The sequence below is a fragment of the Microsporum canis genome, genomic scaffold (assembly GCF_000151145.1).
Source record: "Microsporum canis CBS 113480 supercont1.2 genomic scaffold, whole genome shotgun sequence".
Taxonomy (NCBI): domain Eukaryota; kingdom Fungi; phylum Ascomycota; class Eurotiomycetes; order Onygenales; family Arthrodermataceae; genus Microsporum; species Microsporum canis.
In genome coordinates this window covers 2368800-2387908 of record NW_003299168.1, presented here as the reverse complement: position 1 = coordinate 2387908, position 19109 = coordinate 2368800, and the positions used below count along the sequence as shown (strand labels likewise).

At 47.1% G+C, this 19109-nt stretch overlaps 7 protein-coding genes and 1 non-coding gene across 8 annotated transcripts; 6 read left to right on the top strand and 2 right to left on the bottom strand.

The window, feature by feature from the left end:
• Positions 1-197: 197 nt before the first annotated feature.
• Positions 198-777, bottom strand: MCYG_02350 (conserved hypothetical protein; the record flags this gene model as incomplete). Its single annotated transcript, XM_002849370.1, has 3 exons — positions 198-256; positions 331-419; positions 485-777. The coding sequence occupies 3 exons, from the start codon at positions 775-777 to the stop codon at positions 198-200; spliced, it is 441 nt and encodes a 146-aa protein (XP_002849416.1).
• A 455-nt stretch (positions 778-1232) lies between these two features.
• Positions 1233-5475, top strand: MCYG_02349 (helicase domain-containing protein; the record flags this gene model as incomplete). The annotated part of the gene is made up of 5 exons (XM_002849369.1): positions 1233-1262; positions 1327-1354; positions 1446-1960; positions 2033-5245; positions 5323-5475. 5 exons carry the CDS (start codon positions 1233-1235, stop codon positions 5473-5475), a joined length of 3939 nt encoding a protein of 1312 aa, XP_002849415.1.
• A 491-nt stretch (positions 5476-5966) lies between these two features.
• MCYG_02348 (mitochondrial protein) lies at positions 5967-8329 on the top strand (the record flags this gene model as incomplete). Its single annotated transcript, XM_002849368.1, has 3 exons — positions 5967-6643; positions 6813-8119; positions 8214-8329. 3 exons carry the CDS (start codon positions 5967-5969, stop codon positions 8327-8329), a joined length of 2100 nt encoding a protein of 699 aa, XP_002849414.1.
• A 562-nt stretch (positions 8330-8891) lies between these two features.
• MCYG_02347 (malic acid transport protein) lies at positions 8892-10464 on the top strand (the record flags this gene model as incomplete). The annotated part of the gene is made up of 3 exons (XM_002849367.1): positions 8892-9568; positions 9651-10061; positions 10122-10464. 3 exons carry the CDS (start codon positions 8892-8894, stop codon positions 10462-10464), a joined length of 1431 nt encoding a protein of 476 aa, XP_002849413.1.
• A 101-nt stretch (positions 10465-10565) lies between these two features.
• MCYG_10527 lies at positions 10566-10684 on the top strand. Its single transcript has one exon. It is a non-coding gene; the product is annotated as a tRNA-Leu (tRNA).
• A 2337-nt stretch (positions 10685-13021) lies between these two features.
• Positions 13022-14458, bottom strand: MCYG_02346 (uncharacterized protein; the record flags this gene model as incomplete). The annotated part of the gene is made up of 3 exons (XM_002849366.1): positions 13022-13114; positions 13336-13468; positions 14268-14458. 3 exons carry the CDS (start codon positions 14456-14458, stop codon positions 13022-13024), a joined length of 417 nt encoding a protein of 138 aa, XP_002849412.1.
• Positions 14459-14924: 466 nt separating this feature from the next.
• MCYG_02345 (proteinase R) lies at positions 14925-16326 on the top strand (the record flags this gene model as incomplete). The annotated part of the gene is made up of 4 exons (XM_002849365.1): positions 14925-15242; positions 15297-15833; positions 15908-16013; positions 16085-16326. The coding sequence occupies 4 exons, from the start codon at positions 14925-14927 to the stop codon at positions 16324-16326; spliced, it is 1203 nt and encodes a 400-aa protein (XP_002849411.1).
• Positions 16327-16783: 457 nt separating this feature from the next.
• On the top strand, positions 16784-18555 carry MCYG_02344 (beta-lactamase family protein; the record flags this gene model as incomplete). The annotated part of the gene is made up of 6 exons (XM_002849364.1): positions 16784-16856; positions 17057-17104; positions 17300-17362; positions 17418-17648; positions 17704-17855; positions 17941-18555. The coding sequence occupies 6 exons, from the start codon at positions 16784-16786 to the stop codon at positions 18553-18555; spliced, it is 1182 nt and encodes a 393-aa protein (XP_002849410.1).
• Between the last annotated feature and the right edge of the window lie 554 nt (positions 18556-19109).

Sequence of the window (19109 nt, the reverse complement as noted above, 5' to 3'; positions counted from 1 at the left end):
TATAATAATACATGTACATGAGGCAGGACTGCTGGGACAAGGCCAAAAAGGCTATTTGTGCTGCAAGGTGGGCGAACATATGGATAGACAGTCAGCGCAGCGAATTATTGCATCCGGTAAAGTGACTACTCATACAATATCATACATAGGGACGGTAGACGAGGGGATGGGGAGCAGCATTCGCGTCAGAGAGTGACTTATTTGGGTTCATCATCACGGTTCGGGTTGTATGGCCTGCTGAGAACATCATAGTGGCCTAGATTGAACAATCATATTAGAACAGATCTACTGCATATGGTAGCAATACCGCGCAAGATGGGGTAGGCTCACGTTGGACAAAGCCTAAATTGCTAGATTTCTTTCCCTCATTGTCTTCTACTGTTCGCATGGTGGCATCTCCCTCAACGAGGAGCAAAGTTCTACAGGCAGAGATACCAATGTTAGCTTCCGGGGCTTTGGCATTTAATAAAATATATAAACATACCCCTTTGGAAGACCGAGCAAATGATCCCTGCCGGGTCCTTCAGGCATGAAGCTCGTTACTCGAAACCAGCTAGTTTGTTGGTTATCACGAGGCCCATAATTGGTACCAACGGAGTATCTGATATATTCACGTCCATTTGAAGATGTCGTTAGCTCTGGTTGAGCGCCGAGACGACCGACAACCGTGAGACGAGCGAAATCTCGTCGCGCGGTGCTGCTGAATGACCGGGATATAGAGTTAGTAGCGGGCCTAGCGGCGCTGTAGAAGGGTTGGAAAGTGGATGGGCGGAACATTGTGATGAATTGCAGCAACGTCAGGTTCCTTTAATTGCTATCTTGTAAAAGGAGAAGACGTGATGCTGAAAGGCGCAAACTTGACCTCGCGTCAGTCACGTGACAGTTTGTTATCCATTCCATCCCATACACGATTACGTCAGCCAGCTTCTTTGAGCTTGCATAAGAATACTTTGCTAATGTGAGTATAGGGTATAGTCGCGAATCTGAGCTCCCAGTTGATAGGATATTTCTTCGTCCTTACTACCGTAGCTTTTACTCCAACATAGATAAGCAAGACTAACTTTATACGCTTATCTAATATTTATATCACGTGATAATGCTCATCCGTCGAAATTGAAGATTGGAAATTTATTCGAGCCTCAATATCAAAATCGCTCTGCGGCAGCGACAAGTAGCTCCCATTGACAGAGGCAGACACGTTCTACTGTTGGATAGAAGGAGCGTGGTGCCCTATGCTCTGGATTACATCTATGTTTAGGTGCGTTAGCCATAATACAACAGATTCGCAGCTTAAGCTAACCCGGGAGCTTCTTTCTGGCAGTCTAGATGTTTATTCAACAGTCCTCCATGCCGGGTATCCCCCTCCGCTTTCTTTCAGGAATGCACGTCGCATACGGAATCTTCCTAAATCTTTAATGCGGACATCCATTGAGCGTGGGCCATAGAACATTGTATCCCAAATGGTGAATACTACTACTGGTGGAAGATCCAGGATATCCCAGGAGCATGTACCTCTCTTTGCACTGTACGAGGATATGCGACACAAGGAAGTTTATCGGGCCTATTCCATGGCAGCAAAATACCACACAAGACTCAGGAGAGATGTGTTTCGACCCAAGCGGCTGATAATAAACTGCCAGCAGATGATCCGTCTGTGGAATCCTCACCTGTCAAGTCAGTGGTATATCCAGCACCCTATTGCAGGTTGACTGAAGCCTACGCTCGGGAGAATGCCCCTCTTCCATCATATGATGAATTTCCGATATTACCAAACCTTCTTTCGAACCCACATTCTTCAATATACACCCTGTCGCAAATTGGTGTAGTCGAGATTGATACAGACGTGGCCAAACTCGATGCCTTAGGAGCGGTTATGTGTAAGTTGGTGTGCCGCATAACACCTGTGGCAGGTGTAACGGCAAAGGAGCCAGTTGAGGTCGCAGGGTTAGGACATAACTCGGTAATACTCCCATCATTGAACATATGGTTTTATGGATTATTGTGCTCATGAATTATCTTACATTCCTTTTAGCACTCTGCGCAATGTGCCGCTTACGTCTTCCTTGTGTCCGCGCTTCATACCAAGGGTTACCTCGATGGTATTGCCGAAGCAGTTAAACATCTTCGGGACACGCGAGTGCATCATTTTGATTTATCAGATGTCTACCATTATGCCTCACGATATGCAGCATTACCTGAGATACTTCATCAGGCCAATCCAGATCCTAACTTTACATCACATATCCAGCATGAAGTTAGGATTGAGCTACCTGGCCAAAATATCTTGTCTGTTGCTACCGGACCTATACTTTCAAAAGTAGTTACGGAAGCTTCTAGTTCCTTTATTGCCCAGACACAACAGCACCAGAGCAAAAATGAAAGCCAAGAACAAGTTATTGACGACGCGATACCTCTAACGGTGGGTAGCGCGCAGAGTTTTTTAAACTTCTACTTGTCGAAGTGTGAAAAGTCTAGTGAGATTGATACCCGTTGCTCCCGGAAGAAATTTGGTCCTGCTACGGTCTACTATGGAGCTCTCTATATTGATGGTCGACCCGTGTCGAATCCAATAATCGCAGACTCCGAGAAATCAGCTAAGTCTCTCGCAAGGCTTGCAGGGGCCGTTCATCTTGTCGGTAGGGACCCATCCATCTGGTCAGAATTTGTAGAAGCCAAAGAAAATATACCTGTTATGCACTCTGTGTCTACACCAATGTCTCCCGAAACTCTTGCAGCCATACAAACCTCTCTCGAAAGCCTTTCCTACTCTAGTCCCACGGACCAGTCCGGAATCAAGGAGTCAGGCTCAGATGGCATTGAGTCACTGTATTCAGATGTCTTGGCCGCTGCTGAGCGTCGAGCTGAGTCTATTGACCCCGGCTTTCTTCCCTTCAGCAACCGAAATTTGGAGGAGTCACTCAGATTAAGAAGTGCTTTGCCTGCAAGACAGCACTCTAAACATATTCTTGATGCAATCAATAAGAATGCAGTTAGCGTTATAGTTGGGCCTACAGGGAGTGGGAAAACGTCTCAAATCCCTCAGATCGTGCTGGAAAAATTTCCCCAATCCAATATAATGGTTACTCAGCCTCGCAGGGTTACTACTACGACTATAGCACGACGTGTTGCTTTTGAACGTGGAGAAGAACTCGGACAGTCCGTCGGTTACGAAATCCGATGGGATGCTGTAAAGCCTTCGTCAAACTGTGGTATCACTTATAGAACGACTGGGGTTGTGTTACTAGATTTATTACGTGGGGGGGATAAAATCCTGGACACCGTATCCCATATATTTATCGATGAAACACATGAACAGGATATTCCGACAGATTTTCTCCTGGCTCTATTAAGGAGAGAAATCAATCGACGAACCAACCTATCCAAGCCCATTCCCAAGATAATAATCATGACCGCAGACCCAGAATCTGGCCCTCTTGAAAATTATATGGGGACTGTGTCTGAGAATGGAGAATCTACACCAGCACCTCGCATTGCTATTCCCGATTCTCCTCATTTAATTAACCGTTTCTTTCTCGAGGACATATTACACTCATTATTTTCAACCCATTCCGCGGAAGACCTAGTTCCCTTACTCTCCGACACGTCAACAACTCAACACATTGCAGCCGAGAAGGATATAATTACACAAGAATCTTCGGAGGGCAACAACGAGACTAAATTAGCCATTCCAGATAGATTGTTGGAGAAGGCTGCCGCTGAAACCCCAATCAACGAAAAGGAACACTTTGTTCCTTTAGGACTGACTGCTGCTACAATTGCCCATATTGCTAAAACCGAAGGCGAGGGCGTGATACTAGCTCTATTCCCGGGGCTTGATGTTATGAAGCGCCTAGAACAACTACTCTATGACCAACCCTTAGGAGTCGATTTCAGCGATAAAAGTAAATTCCAGATTTTCAAGCTACATTCAGGACTGGGCGACATTGACGAGAACGTATTACGCCCAGCCAAGGAGGGATGTCGAAAAATCATTTTATCGACGAACATTGCTGAAAACTCAATAAATATACCAGAGGTTCGATATGTGGTTGATAGCGGGAAAAAACATGACTCTGTCTATGACCCTTCAACCGGCCTGCGTAAGGTAGTGGGTGGTTGGGTTGATAAACTGACAATACACCAAAGGCAGGCCTGTGCTAGCCAGGCCGGAAATGGACATTACTATGCCACATTCACACATTCGAGATTCGACACTCTGGTAAAGACAAATGTGCCTCGGGTCTATGTTGATGATATTGAAACTGAGGCCCTTCAGCTGAGAGCTACCATTCCGGGTCTGCCTCTCTACGATTTTATACGCCAGCTACCAAACCCACCTTCTCTGGATCGCGTCAACAATAGTATTGCAAACTTAAGGTCGCTTGGTGCAATCGATAGGAGTGGCAATATTACCGCGTTAGGACGTATCCTATCGCTATTACCTGTCCCTCTAAAGGCCGGCAAAATGGTTATGCTTGGTGTTCTATTGAGATGCTTAGAACCTGCCTTGATTCTTGGTGCTGCTACGCATGCACGTTCCCTTTTTATTCCATCTAGGTCTGAGAGATGGTATAATTCACCTCGTCGAAAGTTTGCTGGTGATACCAACAGCGACCATATAGCAATCTTGAGAGCATATCGGAAAATCCGTCAAATTACCAACAAGTCTGGAGAGAATGCTGCCCAAGAATACTGTTTGAGACACTCCATGAGCCACGCGACTTATTTAGATATGGAGTTATTTATTTCGCGAATATCTCTCACACTTCGCCAGCTCAACCTTATTCCGGTTCCAGAAAGCGAGTCCGACGACCAACTTCACAGCATTGTCCTCAACGAGAACTCCGACAATCATTCAGTTCTCAGGGCGCTCATTACTGGCACTGTAACCCCGAATATCGCGATGAAACCCAGCGATAGCGGGGGCCGATGGTGCACAAACCGCTTTCCAGCAGCTGTTGTCAGTAACAAGAGCGCAAATGCGTTCCGGAAAAGCTGGGCTGGTCGAATGCTGGCATTTAACGAGGCGTTGAATTTCCATAGCGAGGCAGACGCGATCATGATGGACACTACGACATTACACCCGTTGATGGCTTGCCTGTTCGGAGGAAAATTGACTCGCAGAGATAATGCACTTTTCATTGACGCTCACTTAGCAGTCAAGGTTAAGTCACCGGATGGCAAGTTCGAAAGCGATTCTATGGCTGCTAGTACAGTTGTTAAGATGAGAAAGCTGATAGAAAAGGTATGCCACTCCGTCCCATCCACTAACTACTCAGACATTCAAACGAGCCGCTCTTCTGACCTGTCACTCAAATCTAGGCTTCCGAGGATTTCTTTGAAGATCTCGCGAGTAACAGAAACTGGAGGGACGTCGATGCAGAGCGTCGAGGCCTTGCGACTCAAATCAGAGATATCGTAGCTACCATCCCCGACAGCAGCCCTTCAGGACCGACAATCCGAAATATTCCCTAATGCTAGATTCCCAATCACATAGCAAAGCTAGGAATACGTACACCTCTCCGTTTTTTGAAATCCCCCATTTTGCACACTATATTTGTATCATTATCTGCGGGAGGGAGTTTCGACGGATGCTTGTTTTTATTAACATTGGACATTTTCATAACTGGCCGGAGCAAAATGGAGAGTGTATATATATATATTCCCAGCGTACTGTACTATAGAATAGAATCATGGCTTTCATGCCTCTTGCAGTTGGATATTTACCATGTTCGATGGTTTTAACACCCTTGCTTTTTGTATGAGCCTAGGAATAAACTAGGGGCGTTTTGCATGTGTATGACGTTTTGACCTTGCAAGAGCAAAAAATTAAGACTTCCTGCGTTTTCCACCTAGCATAACCAGATCATGGCAGCAATTAGAGACGCCTAATATCGCCGACGGTTTAAATAAAACCGAATTCATGACTGCTGGCCTCGATACTCGGTTTCCTGTCCTGTGACACCATGAAGCTGGTTCTTCCTACCAGCCAATTCTGTTCCAATTCCATCCGACGGCAGCTAGATTTGCGCACCCTGTTTATCACCCACTCACGGCATCTATCCTCCTATTATCCAGTATCTACGCCGATATCTTCGTCGCCGTCCCTCTCTTTTACCCGTCAGTTACCACAATGGGGCTCCAGAGGCGCTTGGAGACGGTACCAGAGGAGGTTTCATGGCTATAGTCATGGGGGAAACAATTCACAGTATCAGGCCAACTGGGAGCGTGGTCGATACTCGAGAAGAAGCAGTATCCTTCTTGTTTCTGCCATCAGCACTGCGACGTTGACTCCGGCAGCTCTTCTTCAACTGGCGGAGGACAATAAGGAGGAAGATAGAATGAGCACTCGTGAACGAGAGATGCTTAATGCTTCACGAGCAGAGGCACGAAGTATAAGACGTACTGGAAGGGGGTTAGGAAGCGAAAATGATGATGGTAATACCGAAAGGCGAAGGGCAAGGAACATCTTATGGCGCATATACGGCATTCTGGACGAGTATGTGTTTGAAGTGATTGCTACAGGGTTCCGATTTGTTCACCTTGTGGTACTATTTATCCCGGTCATAGCAAGCGTGCCTATCATTTTCTTCGGCTCAAGGGTGAAGGATCGAGATAACCATAGGAGAGGTGCTTTACTATGGTATGCACTCATAGTGTACACGATGGAGCGTGCTGGGTCTGCATTCATCAAGGTAAGTTTTCCCTTTGCGGTAAACACAATATAGAAGAGCTATGGCTATTAGATATGTTCTATTTCTTTTTTCTGGGGAGATCATTGGCTAACTCGATACTATGCTTTTCCTATTGAGCATACAGCTTGGACAATGGGCTGCTTCACGATCAGATATATTCCCCCCTGAGCTATGTGCTTTGATGTCATCCCTACATTCCCATGCTCCCGCGCATCCATTACACATTACAAAAAAGACCATCAGCAGGGCATTTAATGGTTTACCATTCGATGAAATCTTTGAGGAATTTGACGAAAAACCACTTGGGGTCGGTGCTATAGCCCAGGTATACAAGGCCAAATTACGTCCCGACCTGGCCGGCTCGTTAGATCGAGCATCTAAACCCGTGAATCTTCGCGAGAAGATGAGAAAGAACGTTAATGTACTAGTCAAGAGTACTCCAGAAAGTGTCCCATCATCGTACATTGCGATCAAAGTGCTTCATCCAAATGTTGATAGGACCGTACGACGAGACTTGCGTATTATGGGATTCTTTGCCACCCTGATACACTGGATACCTACCATGGAATGGCTATCGTTACCAGACGAGGTCGAGAAGTTTGGAGAAATGATGAAGCTCCAGCTAGATTTACGGATAGAAGCAGCAAATCTTACATTCTTCCGGGAGAACTTCGAGTCGCGAACAACAGCTAGATTCCCCTATCCGTACACCGAATACACAACCCGCGAGGTGTTGGTTGAGGAGTTTGCACAAGGAATTCCCCTTGCTGCATTTCTAGAGAATGGAGGTGGTGTATTCCAGCATGATATTGCTCACGAAGGGTTGGATGCATTCCTACACATGTTGCTCATTGACAACTTTGTTCATTCTGATCTACACCCAGGTAATATTATGGTGCGTTTCTATAAACCAAGCCAGCTGGACCTCTCCTTAAGTGTGCAGCGTGCTCACAGAGCCCTGGCGTCGGAGAGTGGGAATAGCGCAACTGAGTCGGTCCTCGCACGACTAAGAAAACATCGAAAAGATCCAATTGCATGGAATGAGACACTAAACCAGATTGACGCCGAAGGCTATCGGCCTCAACTAGTCTTCATCGATACCGGACTTGTCACTGAGCTCAACGCTGTTAATCGGCGAGACTTTCTCGACCTATTCCGAGCCATTGCCGAGTTCGATGGATATAAAGCAGGATACCTCATGATCGAAAGATCTCGACAGCCGGATTCAGTAATTGACGCTGAAATATTCGCACTTAGGATGCAACACCTTGTTCTCAGCATCAAGGGGAGGACGTTTGCCCTGGGCAACGTCAAGCTCGGGGACGTGTTGAGTGACGTCTTATATATGGTGAGAAACCATCATGTGAGACTTGAAGGTGACTTCATCAACGTCGTCATTTCTGCTCTACTCCTAGAGGGCATTGGTAGGAGATTGGATCCAGATCTTGACATATTCAAAAAGTTCGTCCTTGCTTCTCCCCTTGTCATCCCTTACTTCACTAACTAAGCCTTGAATAGTGCACTGCCAATCCTCCGCCAACTCGGGTCTAAGTCTACACTACTCAAGTCTGTTCGCGAGGGAGACACGTCCATGCTCCGCGTATGGGTTGGGCTGGAGGCAAGAAGCTTCCTAAAAGCCAGCATCTCGAGTGTCGAGAAGTGCGTGAAGTACGACCTCCTGTGTCCGAATATCTAACCGCAACATCTACTTCTTCTGTATCGTCCCCGTATATACTATGCATGGCCCAGGTACTCGTCCCTTCATAGCTAGAAAGGTATCTGTACATATAACTGGCTACTTTATTTCTGCATCCGTTGGAATATTTTGGTTTCGCATGTATATAGATCCTTCGGAAGCTTTACGCACAGTCGACTCTAACGAGCCATGATTCAATACCCAAATAAACGGATATCTCTTCTGACAACTTTCCGTCCTCTTTTCATATAACCATTAAATTCTCTGTGTCGAAAATGTCTGGTACAGCAAAACCCTCCAACATCGCTCGGTACAAGTGTGCCGAGAAAAGCGCCTTTTGCTGTCTTTTCTCCACACGCAATCAATCCGTCCGTAGATCTTACACAATAACTGCAGATGCGAAAGTCAGCCCTTCAGGCATTAATCGCTGTCTGCAGATATTCTGACTGAGAGTAGGGCCGCGATGCCATCCTCCAGCCTCTCCTCCATACATGTGGACTATGGCGAATATTCCCAGATACCTTCGTCGGCCTGGAGATGAAGGGTACAGGACCCCAACCATCGAAGACACAGAGAAAAACCTCTCTGCCGGTGCACTGCCATTCATATTTCCCTCTCAACCGCCGACTCCTCGCTGTCCTACGCCGCCGGTTCTCTTGCAGTTTCGTCAACGGCCGCCGCTTGCGCATAATTTACCCAAGATAAATGATGATGGAGACGGGAATGGGACGATAACGCCAGTGCAAGCTGCAGAGAACCAGTTGCCATCACTTACCTGGAAAGAGCGTATACGACATTTGACATGGTCGTTTTTCACGCTGACGATGGCCACCGGCGGGCTGGCGAATGTAATTTATACGATCCCTGTCCAGGCTCGGTGGCTGGAGATAGTCGGGCTTACCATCTTCTTGTTTAACCTGGCATTCTTCGTGCTTATCAGTGTGTTGATGTGTGTACGGTTCTATCTATATCCGTACACCTTCAAGGCATCGTTTCTGCACCCTACAGAGTCGCTATTTGCCCCGGCCGTGATCGTTTCTTTCGGTACGATACTCATCAATGTGGCACAATATGGTCCCAGCCATGCCGGTGAATGGCTTTCCCACGCAACAGTGGTTTTGTTCTGGTTTGATGCAGCGTTGGCGGTTACCTTGTCAGCGGGCATTTATCTCATCTTGTAAACTAAAGACCCTTTTTTTTTGTTACGTTACTCTTTGTTGGATATTTATTCGCATAGATAGCTGATATCAGGGCTGCAGGTGGTCAACACAGACATTTACAATTGCTAAAATGACGCCAATATGGATATTCCCAGCATATCCGATGCTGATCATTGGGCCTCACGCGGGGATCTTGAGTGCCAGCGTGCCTCAGAAACAGGCCCTTCGCATCATCATCGGCGGCTGGACTATACAGGGAATCGGATTCCTGGTCTCGCTGATGGTCTACTCTGCATTCATATACCGCCTGATGACGCAGAAACTGCCGAACGAATCCCTCAGACCAGGCATGTTCGTATCAGTCGGACCAAGTGCATTTACTGTGGCGGGGACCTTGAGCATGGCCGACAATGCTGCCAGGTCCTTACCTGCCGACTTCATGGGTGACGGGAAGCTGACAGCGAAAATTCTCTTTGTCGTTTCGAACTTTGCAGCCCTGTGGCTATGGGGGTGAGTCGAGTTCGTTCCTCAGCAAGACAGAAAGGATACCTGCTAACGAGTTCTTGAAAGCCTGGCGGTGTTCTTCTTCTTCATTGCCGTCTTTGCTCACTGGACACCAGCACGTCGAGGTCGGATGACTTTTTCGATGACCTGGTTCTCCTTTGTCTTTCCAAACACCGCGCTGACAACGGCCACTTTTGCCGTCGGGAGGGCGTTTGGAAGCAATGGCATCCAGGTAGTGGGCTATGTTCTTACCGTCCTACTCTTCATCACGTACTTTTTTGTCTTTTCCATGATGGTTCGAGCCATCCGGGCTCGACAGATACTGTGGCCGCAGAAGGGAGAGGACAAGGACGAGGGTGGATTTAAAATCAAGGAGCATAAGCCGGCAACTTTTTGCATACGCTCATAGATGCTGTAGTTATCGTTGCCATACGTATATATATCACTGAACATACGGTATTGTGGCGTCGTCCATCATGCACTAGCACTTTATAAGCTCCTGTCAAACGCGGCAAGGTGGCCGAGCGGTCTAAGGCGTTCGACTCAAGTTTCTAACTTAGTTTGTGATCTAACACGAGCTTGGATTCGAATGTGGTTTACACGCGTGGGTTCGAATCCCACCCTTGTCAACATTTTTTTTACTCTTTTTATATAATAAATGATTAATGTTATTAATATTTATGTATGGGTGATGGATTTATTATCTACCTGGCGATTCGATAGCTTTATGAGTGGGTTACTAACTATTTGATAGCTGGATGAACCGGTTTGCTCTAATTAGGCGAAGGTACTCCTTTTGGCACTCTGTTGACGTTCAATGGAGACGAGGTTTCCTAGGATGATAATAACGAAAATGAGGAGACTATTAGGGAAGAGGAAGAATTTGAGAATGGGTCGAGATCAAACTTATCCACCTATCCCATACCAGCTCTTGAGATATACCACCCCTTGCACGAGGAGGCGGTTTCTCCACAGTCGACCAAGCCAGAGAAAGATAGCAGATGTGGAATCGTCAGACCCTTCGAACTTCCTGCTAGGGCTAGAAGACGGAATTCTTACGAGATTTGATACGAGAAGGTCAGCTGGGAGGTCTAAATGTGGACAAAGATGAGACCATTTGTTATCCATCAGTGGACATAGCCTGATCCTCCACTGTTGAGGAGCTGGAGGAGATGCACTATCACAATATCCAAGCATTGTTGTACTGGGTCAAGAGCAGGAAAATATTTACGTCCCTGGACGATGATGTCAAAGAGTATCATGTCCCTTCGCGAAGCGGTGGAATAATCTAACCGTGGCATTCCGTATTGTCGTGGATATCTCGTCTACGGACAACCGGAAGATGTCTGGGAAAACGAGAGTGTCTGCTTTGCTATAGCCGGATCTCTCAAACTGAAGATCTATGTCGCTAATCTTAGCTCACTGAATCGGGTTGGAGAAGAATTGGTGTCACTTTATCGCTGCATAGCCCCCTTCTAGAAGACATCGATATGGTGGGAATATCCAAAAGCCGTCTACAGGTCCACTCCAGCCTTCGTTCTTCTACCCCCCACATTCTTCCTCCACATCAGCCTAGTCGAAGGCCAAGACCGAGAGCCAGCAGTGCAAGCGATTACATAGTATAATGATGGTGACTATGACGAAGTAGTAGAAGAGTGGAAGGGTGCTGTTGGCACCCCCGCATCATAGGGCATTTCGTTTTCCGCGCCGCCCAACATCATACACGGGGCGGGGAATTTAGCGGAGGGAGCACAAACCCCGGGGGGTGTTGGTCTTCTACATGCATATTCCGTTGTAAACGGCGGAGTTTCACAAGGTTGATTTTTCGAAGCCACCCCATTTTCGCTCTTCGGAGTCATCCATCTCTCTCCTCTGATATCGAACGGGATGATCATGCATCTACCAGCAAGGAGCGAGGACCGGCTAATTGAGAAAAGAGATCGCCACCAAGTCAAACACAGCCAAGCAAGCTGCTTCAGAGACCAACACAGCTCCCAAGGTAGTCGATCGACAGTCTGTGGGGAAGAAAACAACAGCTTCACACATAAATAGTTGTATCTTCTCGAAGGACGACATACCGCTAAAAGACGGATAGGCCATGACCTCTGCCGATCTGATACATGAGTTCGCCAAGGAGTTCGCGGGGGCAGATAACCACCAGAATAAACACTTCTCAGATAGAATATACAAGGGTTTTTATCTTGTTGCATAAGGCGCCTCCGAGAGCTGCGGTCAAGGGTGGGTGGCCAAGCACAACAGCATCAACGATCATGATCCTAACACTTTGTGAAATGTGAGAATTGATAAATCACGAAGACAAGGAGGCAGATGATGGAAGTGCTCCCTTTTACTATGGTACTTCACAAGGTGATATCAGCTGTAAGATATATGAATAGAGCAGATCTACACGCCACTGTGTACAGGTAGAATAATCCAGCCTCACAGAGTGTACACAGATTACGGGAAACGTACCACATGCCACATGCTTTCAGCATCTAAATTTATATCAGCATGAATGGAAAGGGCTTTAATTCGAGGAACAAGGCCTGAGCAACTCCGTATAACTCCTCCACACACCGGAAGAATGACGGAAGATAGGAGGATAAATATGCCTGTCATGGAACATAAGAACCGCCAAGGCAAGACCGTCCTTGCGATCTTCAGACAAGCCTTGCCGTGGCGGCTCACTCGAGCCTGTCATCTATTTTCTTAGGGCTCCATCTTCCATGCACTTGTCAAGGGTGCAAAGACCCATGCCCCCGGCCACTCAAGCCCCTTTTTTGCCCCTTGTACCTATATATTGTGACCGTCTTATAGAGGGTCTTACGTCATCTTATATGGTTAAAATCACGTGTATATAGGAATTAACCTTATACCGCATTACATAATAACCTTACTTGAACGCAAAAAAATGAAAAACCAACCACAGGGCGCAAAAAGAAGTCAACGACCAACGCAGGTTCGCGTCAGCCAAGACGCTCGCCATCCTGCACCCCAGGAAACCCCAGGAAATTGGCCGGGGGCTCAGATTTGCCGGTGCATGGGGATGATATGGAATACTGTTGGTGTTGGTCTGCATGAAGGAAGGAGGGAAATAGCGACATGAAACCCCCCCTGCAAGACGTCGGCAGCTCAAGGCCAACCGTGCTAGTCGGTGTTACGAGGCTACGACATCTGACACGCGGAAGAAACAGAGACCTAGCTGGGCCGGTGGGCTCGAACTCGCTTGTGGCGGAATAAACATTTTCTAACGGCTAACTATGTCGGGGAATAGACATACATGTACCAGCTTGGTAGCCCGGGGACCCTCGCAGTGGATCCCTTTTGGGTTTGTCTTGTCCTCGACGGCCTGTCCGATGCATACTTGATTGAATATAGGCTCTACCATGATGGCCCTGTACAACGAGCGACTGCTATATTCCGTGTGCACTGTTTATCGAATATGAAAGCAGATTGGACGAGTGGGTGACCAGGTATACTCATGTATACACGAGGTACGGCAGGACCGGGTGTAGCCAAGGAGAAGGCTCATCGAATCGTCAGATATTCCGACAATGCTAATTTAACAGAGAGACCTAAATTAGACGAATTACTCCTCTACTATCGGGCCAATATATGCAAGGTTAGTCGCGTCAGACTGGTGGCCCATTTCAGAGCAAGGTTCGACTGCATGAAGCTTCTTGACAACGCAGGCCATGACCGCGTATGGTGCCATCGACTCCGTATTAAGGCTGGCGTTATAGTATCGTTTGCCGCCATGGAGCGAAAAAAAAAAGTGTTCAGTCATCTCCCAGGTTTGGTTATTATTTGTTTTCCCTCTCTGCCAGCGTCTCATGGCGAATCACAGGAGATAGATTGGGTTCGCCGAAAGCTACGCTGGTGTTTGGCGGAAGATCGACATGCCGCAATGATATCTCACTGGCCTAGCATCTTCAACGCAATGTCTGTCAATCAAATGTATATATATATATCACCTTACCCATCGACTTGAAAATGCTAATGCATGCCGAGGTTGGTTGGAACGGAGAGTTTGGGTTTGTGCCCCTGAATAGGCTTCAAGGGTTGGCATGCTTGAATTGCCTTCCTCGCGGGGTTTCATCCCAGGTTAGGGATTTCGCAATGAAAATCTCCGCATGACCCTTGCTTCAAATTATACCACCCATAGGACCTTGTTATCTTGTTATCGGAATGCGGGGGCCAATCCACACCTACCGGCCTTCTGCTGAGGAAACGGATCTGCGCTCTGGCTCTCCAAAAGCCTGAGCAGAGCCAACTCGTGCCCACCATCGTCTCATCTCTTCCCCTTTGCGGATGTCCTCCGGTACTTCGACATTTAGGTACATATCTCTCTTGACCCACTGCATAGCAATGAGCAATGAGAGCCCGAAACCAACCGGCACCATTTTAATGATCTTCAATGAAGGTTACATTCCGGCATAATATCAATTTCCAGATGACTTACCTTGGACCGAACGGTATGCTTGCTCCTTACTCAATGGATGCTGATTCAGAGTTCAGTCAGGCTGGGGCACCGCAATTATGCACTTCAAGAAGCCCCTTGGCTAGGCAACGCCCGAAGCTAAGGATGCCGAAGCACAGCTTACTGGTATCCATTATGAGTATGGATGGGAAATAAGGGGATAAGGTCCAAGAGGTTCCGCCAGAACGGACTAATCTCAATTCTTGTATAGCTATCTTTGGTTAAGGGACTCAACCTTTTTTACCCAAGCTCCAAAAATCTATATCAAGGCCTTTCTCTCCCACCAGAACTCAGGTTTTTTTCTTTCTTTCCTCCCCAAGCAATCAATTGCCTTCAATCTTCACTCTTCCTTCTACACCAGTCAAAAAGCACGCAGGATACCTTTCAATATGGGTTTCATTACCAAGGCCATCCCCCTCGCCCTGGCGGCGATGTCTGTTGTCAACGGCGCTGAGATTTTGGAGACTCGTGCCGGTGTCCAGACCCTCGCCGATAAGTACATCGTTATCATGAATGATGGTGTGACTGAAAAGGCCTTCGACTCTCACCGTTCGTGGGTTAACCGTACTCACCGCCGCCGTCTGGTGCGCCGTGGTGCTAAAGCCATGGGTGGCATGAAGCACACCTACAAGTTCCCAACTGGAATGAAGGGATACTCTGGTCACTTCGATGAGGATATGATCAATCAGATTGCTAAACACTCTGATGTAAGGGTTACTTAGCCGGTCTTATGCGAACCCATTCACTAACAATATTTTTAGGTCAAGTACATTGAACGTGATGCTCGCGTCCAAATCAACGCAATCACTGAGCAGGACAACGTCCCATCCTGGGGTCTTGCCCGTGTTGGCTCCAGGGAAGCCGGCGGTAGCACCTACTACTACGACTCCACTGCCGGTGAGGGCTCTACTGCCTACATCATTGATACCGGTACCGATATCGAGCACGAGGAATTCGAGGGTCGTGCCACCTGGGGAAGCAACTTCGTTGATGACATGGATATGGACTGCAATGGCCATGGAACTCACGTTTCTGGAACTGTTGGTGGTGCTACTTTCGGTGTCGCTAAGAAGAGCAACATTGTCGCCGTTAAGGTTCTTGACTGCAACGGCTCCGGCTCTAACTCCGGTGTCATCATGGGCATGGAATGGGCTACTAACGATGCCAAGAAGAAGGGTGCTGACAAGGCTGTTGCCAACATGTCCCTTGGTGGTGCTTTCTCCCAAGCTTCCAACGATGCCGCTGCCGCTATTGCCAACGGTGGTGTCTTCCTAGCTGTTGCCGCCGGTAACGACAACGTGAGTATTACCCTTAAGCATTCTTTGGCAAAGTATTTGCATCGATTTTCACTAACTAACCGGCATATCTGTAGGTCGATGCTGCTAATTCTTCCCCTGCTTCCGAGCCATCCATCTGCACTGTCGCTGCCTCCACCGAGCAGGACGGCAAGGCAGACTTCTCCAACTTCGGTCAAGTTGGTATGTAGCAATTTCCCCCGATGCCTGGCTCTATTGATGACAAGAGGAAAACAAACTAACGTCTTCTCTAGTTGATGTTTACGCTCCTGGTGACTCCATCACCTCCGCTAAGCCAGGCGGTGGCTCTCAGGTCCTCTCTGGTACCTCCATGGCCACCCCACACGTCGCTGGCCTCGCTGCCTACTTCATTGGACTCGGCATGCCTGGTGGCCCAGGCCTCTGCGATACCATCAAGCAAAAGGCCATTGACGCTATCGCCAACCCTGGTGCTGGCACCACCGGCAAGCTCATCAACAACGGATCCGGCAAATAAGCTGGTAACCTCCGTCAAACATCTACTTTTGACTGGTCTTTTGGGGCGAGTTCAAACGTAAACCACTCCACCATGGAGTGCCCCTCCCCCCCCCCCCCCCCCCCTTTTTTTTTTTTAATTCTTGCCCCTTGAACATAATTGAAGAGGAAGTGTCGAAGTTTTTTGACTTGTAAATAGCTCTTATTTTGACGGCTGTGCCTCACTTTCGGTTTATATGCTTAATCCATGGCCTGTACATAATAATGGATTGACATGAACTCACTATTCCATTGCTTCTTCCTTGAACGGAGATATTATCTTATTATCATTTTCTCTCGCCTTAAGGTTGCTTCGGCTTGATACCTACCTTAGCTTGGGATTGGCATCCTGACCAAGATGAGGCTCTGAGAATTTCCAACTTGCTGAGTGAGCGAACAAGAAGACGTCCCGTCCTTTAAGCCTAAGATCCACCTCAAGCATGGACTTAAAGCGGAGGAAACCAAAACTTGAACAGCGCCAAGACCCTAAAGACGGGACAAAAACACCCAGAGGTAAATGCCATTTCTTCGGATACACTTACGGTTATTATCTTCTTCCATCTTTTGATGTCCTATACACTTGATATGATAGAGGGCTGGACCACTTGGCAGTACATCCATGAGAAATAAAGAACTGCCTGTTGACTATTCTAATGGTCAAACGTGCTGGCCAGCCATCTCCATGTCCCCGACGTCAGCTAACTAACCCAAAGTGTACTCCGGTGGCTTGGATGCAGCTATCTCATGGAGCCCGTATTCAGGTTGGCGGATACGAAATATATCTGAATAGGGACTCCGGACGATAGAGCGGCTGGGTCGAACTGATGTCCTACATTTACCTGAATTGCTATATATACCCTCCTGCTAACCGACATATACAACTATGCACCGCTTTTGTCTATAACACGCAGTGCCAAAGGGCAAACCATATACAATGGATCCAGCTCATATTCTAGAGAAGATTTGTTCCAATGCTGACTGCAAGTTTCATGCAGCGGTTTTCACGGCTGCTTGTGGAGGTAAGCTGTATAGACACACATTAAAGCTTCGAGATGGTTACTAAAGCAGTGTTAGATCAAGTATTACATTCTTGTACCCATGGAACTAGAAAGGTTGATGGTTCCGGAGACGCCATGACAGAGGACTCGATATTTTGGTGTGCATCCATGACTAAGATCATCACGGCGGTCGCTGTTATGGTTGCTGTTGAGAAAGGGCTAGTTGGTTTAGATGATGACGTCGGCGTCATCTTGCCTGAGCTGGCTGGGCCTGAGATTATTGTCGGATTTGACGAAGAAGATAACGGTATGTTTTTCTTTAATCTAGGTAGATGGTTATTTCAAACTAATAAACTTATAAGGCAAGCCTATTCTCCGCAAGGCAAGGGAAAAAGTAACCCTCCAACGACTTTTAACCCACTCCAGCGGGTTCGTTTACCTTGCTGTAAATTCATCAGTTAAGAGATGGGCAGAGTATCACAATCATACCGCCACAACGGATGTCACTTCCAGGGTAAGTCTACGCTGCAGTCACACCTCGGATGCTGCAGAGTACTCTAGACCTAGAAAGAGAAAGAAAATCTAACACTTCCCTGTAGGATACATATCGCCTGCCCTTGGCCTTCGAGCCAGGCGAATCTTGGGGTTATGGCCCTGGGGTCGATTGGGCTGGTTTAGTCGTCGAAAAGGTTTCAAATCAGAAACTTGGGGAGTTCATGCAAGAGAACATCTTCCAGAAACTCGGTCTGACAGCAACCACGTTCCACCCCGAAAATCATCCCGAGTTTGAAGCAAGACGCGTTGAACTCTCCCAGCGGGCACCGGATGGGAGCCTATCTACTGTCCCAATTCCATACACGATCCCAGCCAAGGACGATTTGGGTGGTATTGGCCTGTACTCGACGCCCAGAGAGTATACCCGATTTCTGCAAATGATTCTCCGCGGCGGAGAAAACGTTCTACGACGCGATAATATCAACACTATTATTTCTCCCCAGCTCGAGAGTAATAAAGAGATTAACGCAATTCGAGATCAGGGCCCCAAACTAATGAGTCGACTTGTAAACCCAGGAAAGGTCATTGATATGGGTTTGTCGGCAAGTATTAACCTGGACCGAGTTCCTGAAGCTCGTTACCCAGGCTCTATCTCGTGGTCTGGAGCCGCAAACACTTTCTGGGTACGTGTTCCGTTTTCCTACTGCCGCACAAACTGATAGGACTCCTGCTAACTGGTAGAATGTAGTGGGTAGATATGGAGGCTGGTATCTGCGGCACTCTCTTTTTGCATTCATTTCCTCCATTTGATGCTGCTGCACTGGACATGTTAGATGAGCTTGAAACCTCTGTGTATAAGTTGCAAGGTGTTTAGCTGGTTTAGTATGAATAACCAATTATTGATAACGCTTTCCCCTTAATTGTCACCATGTGAAGGCATGCAAAAAGCGTTGGCAAATAATTAGATGATAGTATACCTATCTAGAAAAAAAAAAGAACGAAGGGTAGTTTATCAACGATGCTGGTGCGCCACTTGCTCTCTAATGTTAAAAATCGCATATCAACACCAACCTTTACCTTTAAAAGGTACTCAGAATAGGCCGGGTTTAAACGCACCTAAATATCTATAGGTTTGGCATTGCATATCTTATGTCTAGGAATAAAGAAGTTAAAACTATCTAACTACCTACAAAAATTTCTTGAAAAGGTATAGAAGACTGCTAATACTAGCTCTTTTAATTAAATATTAGCATATGAAGTATTGTAATTATAT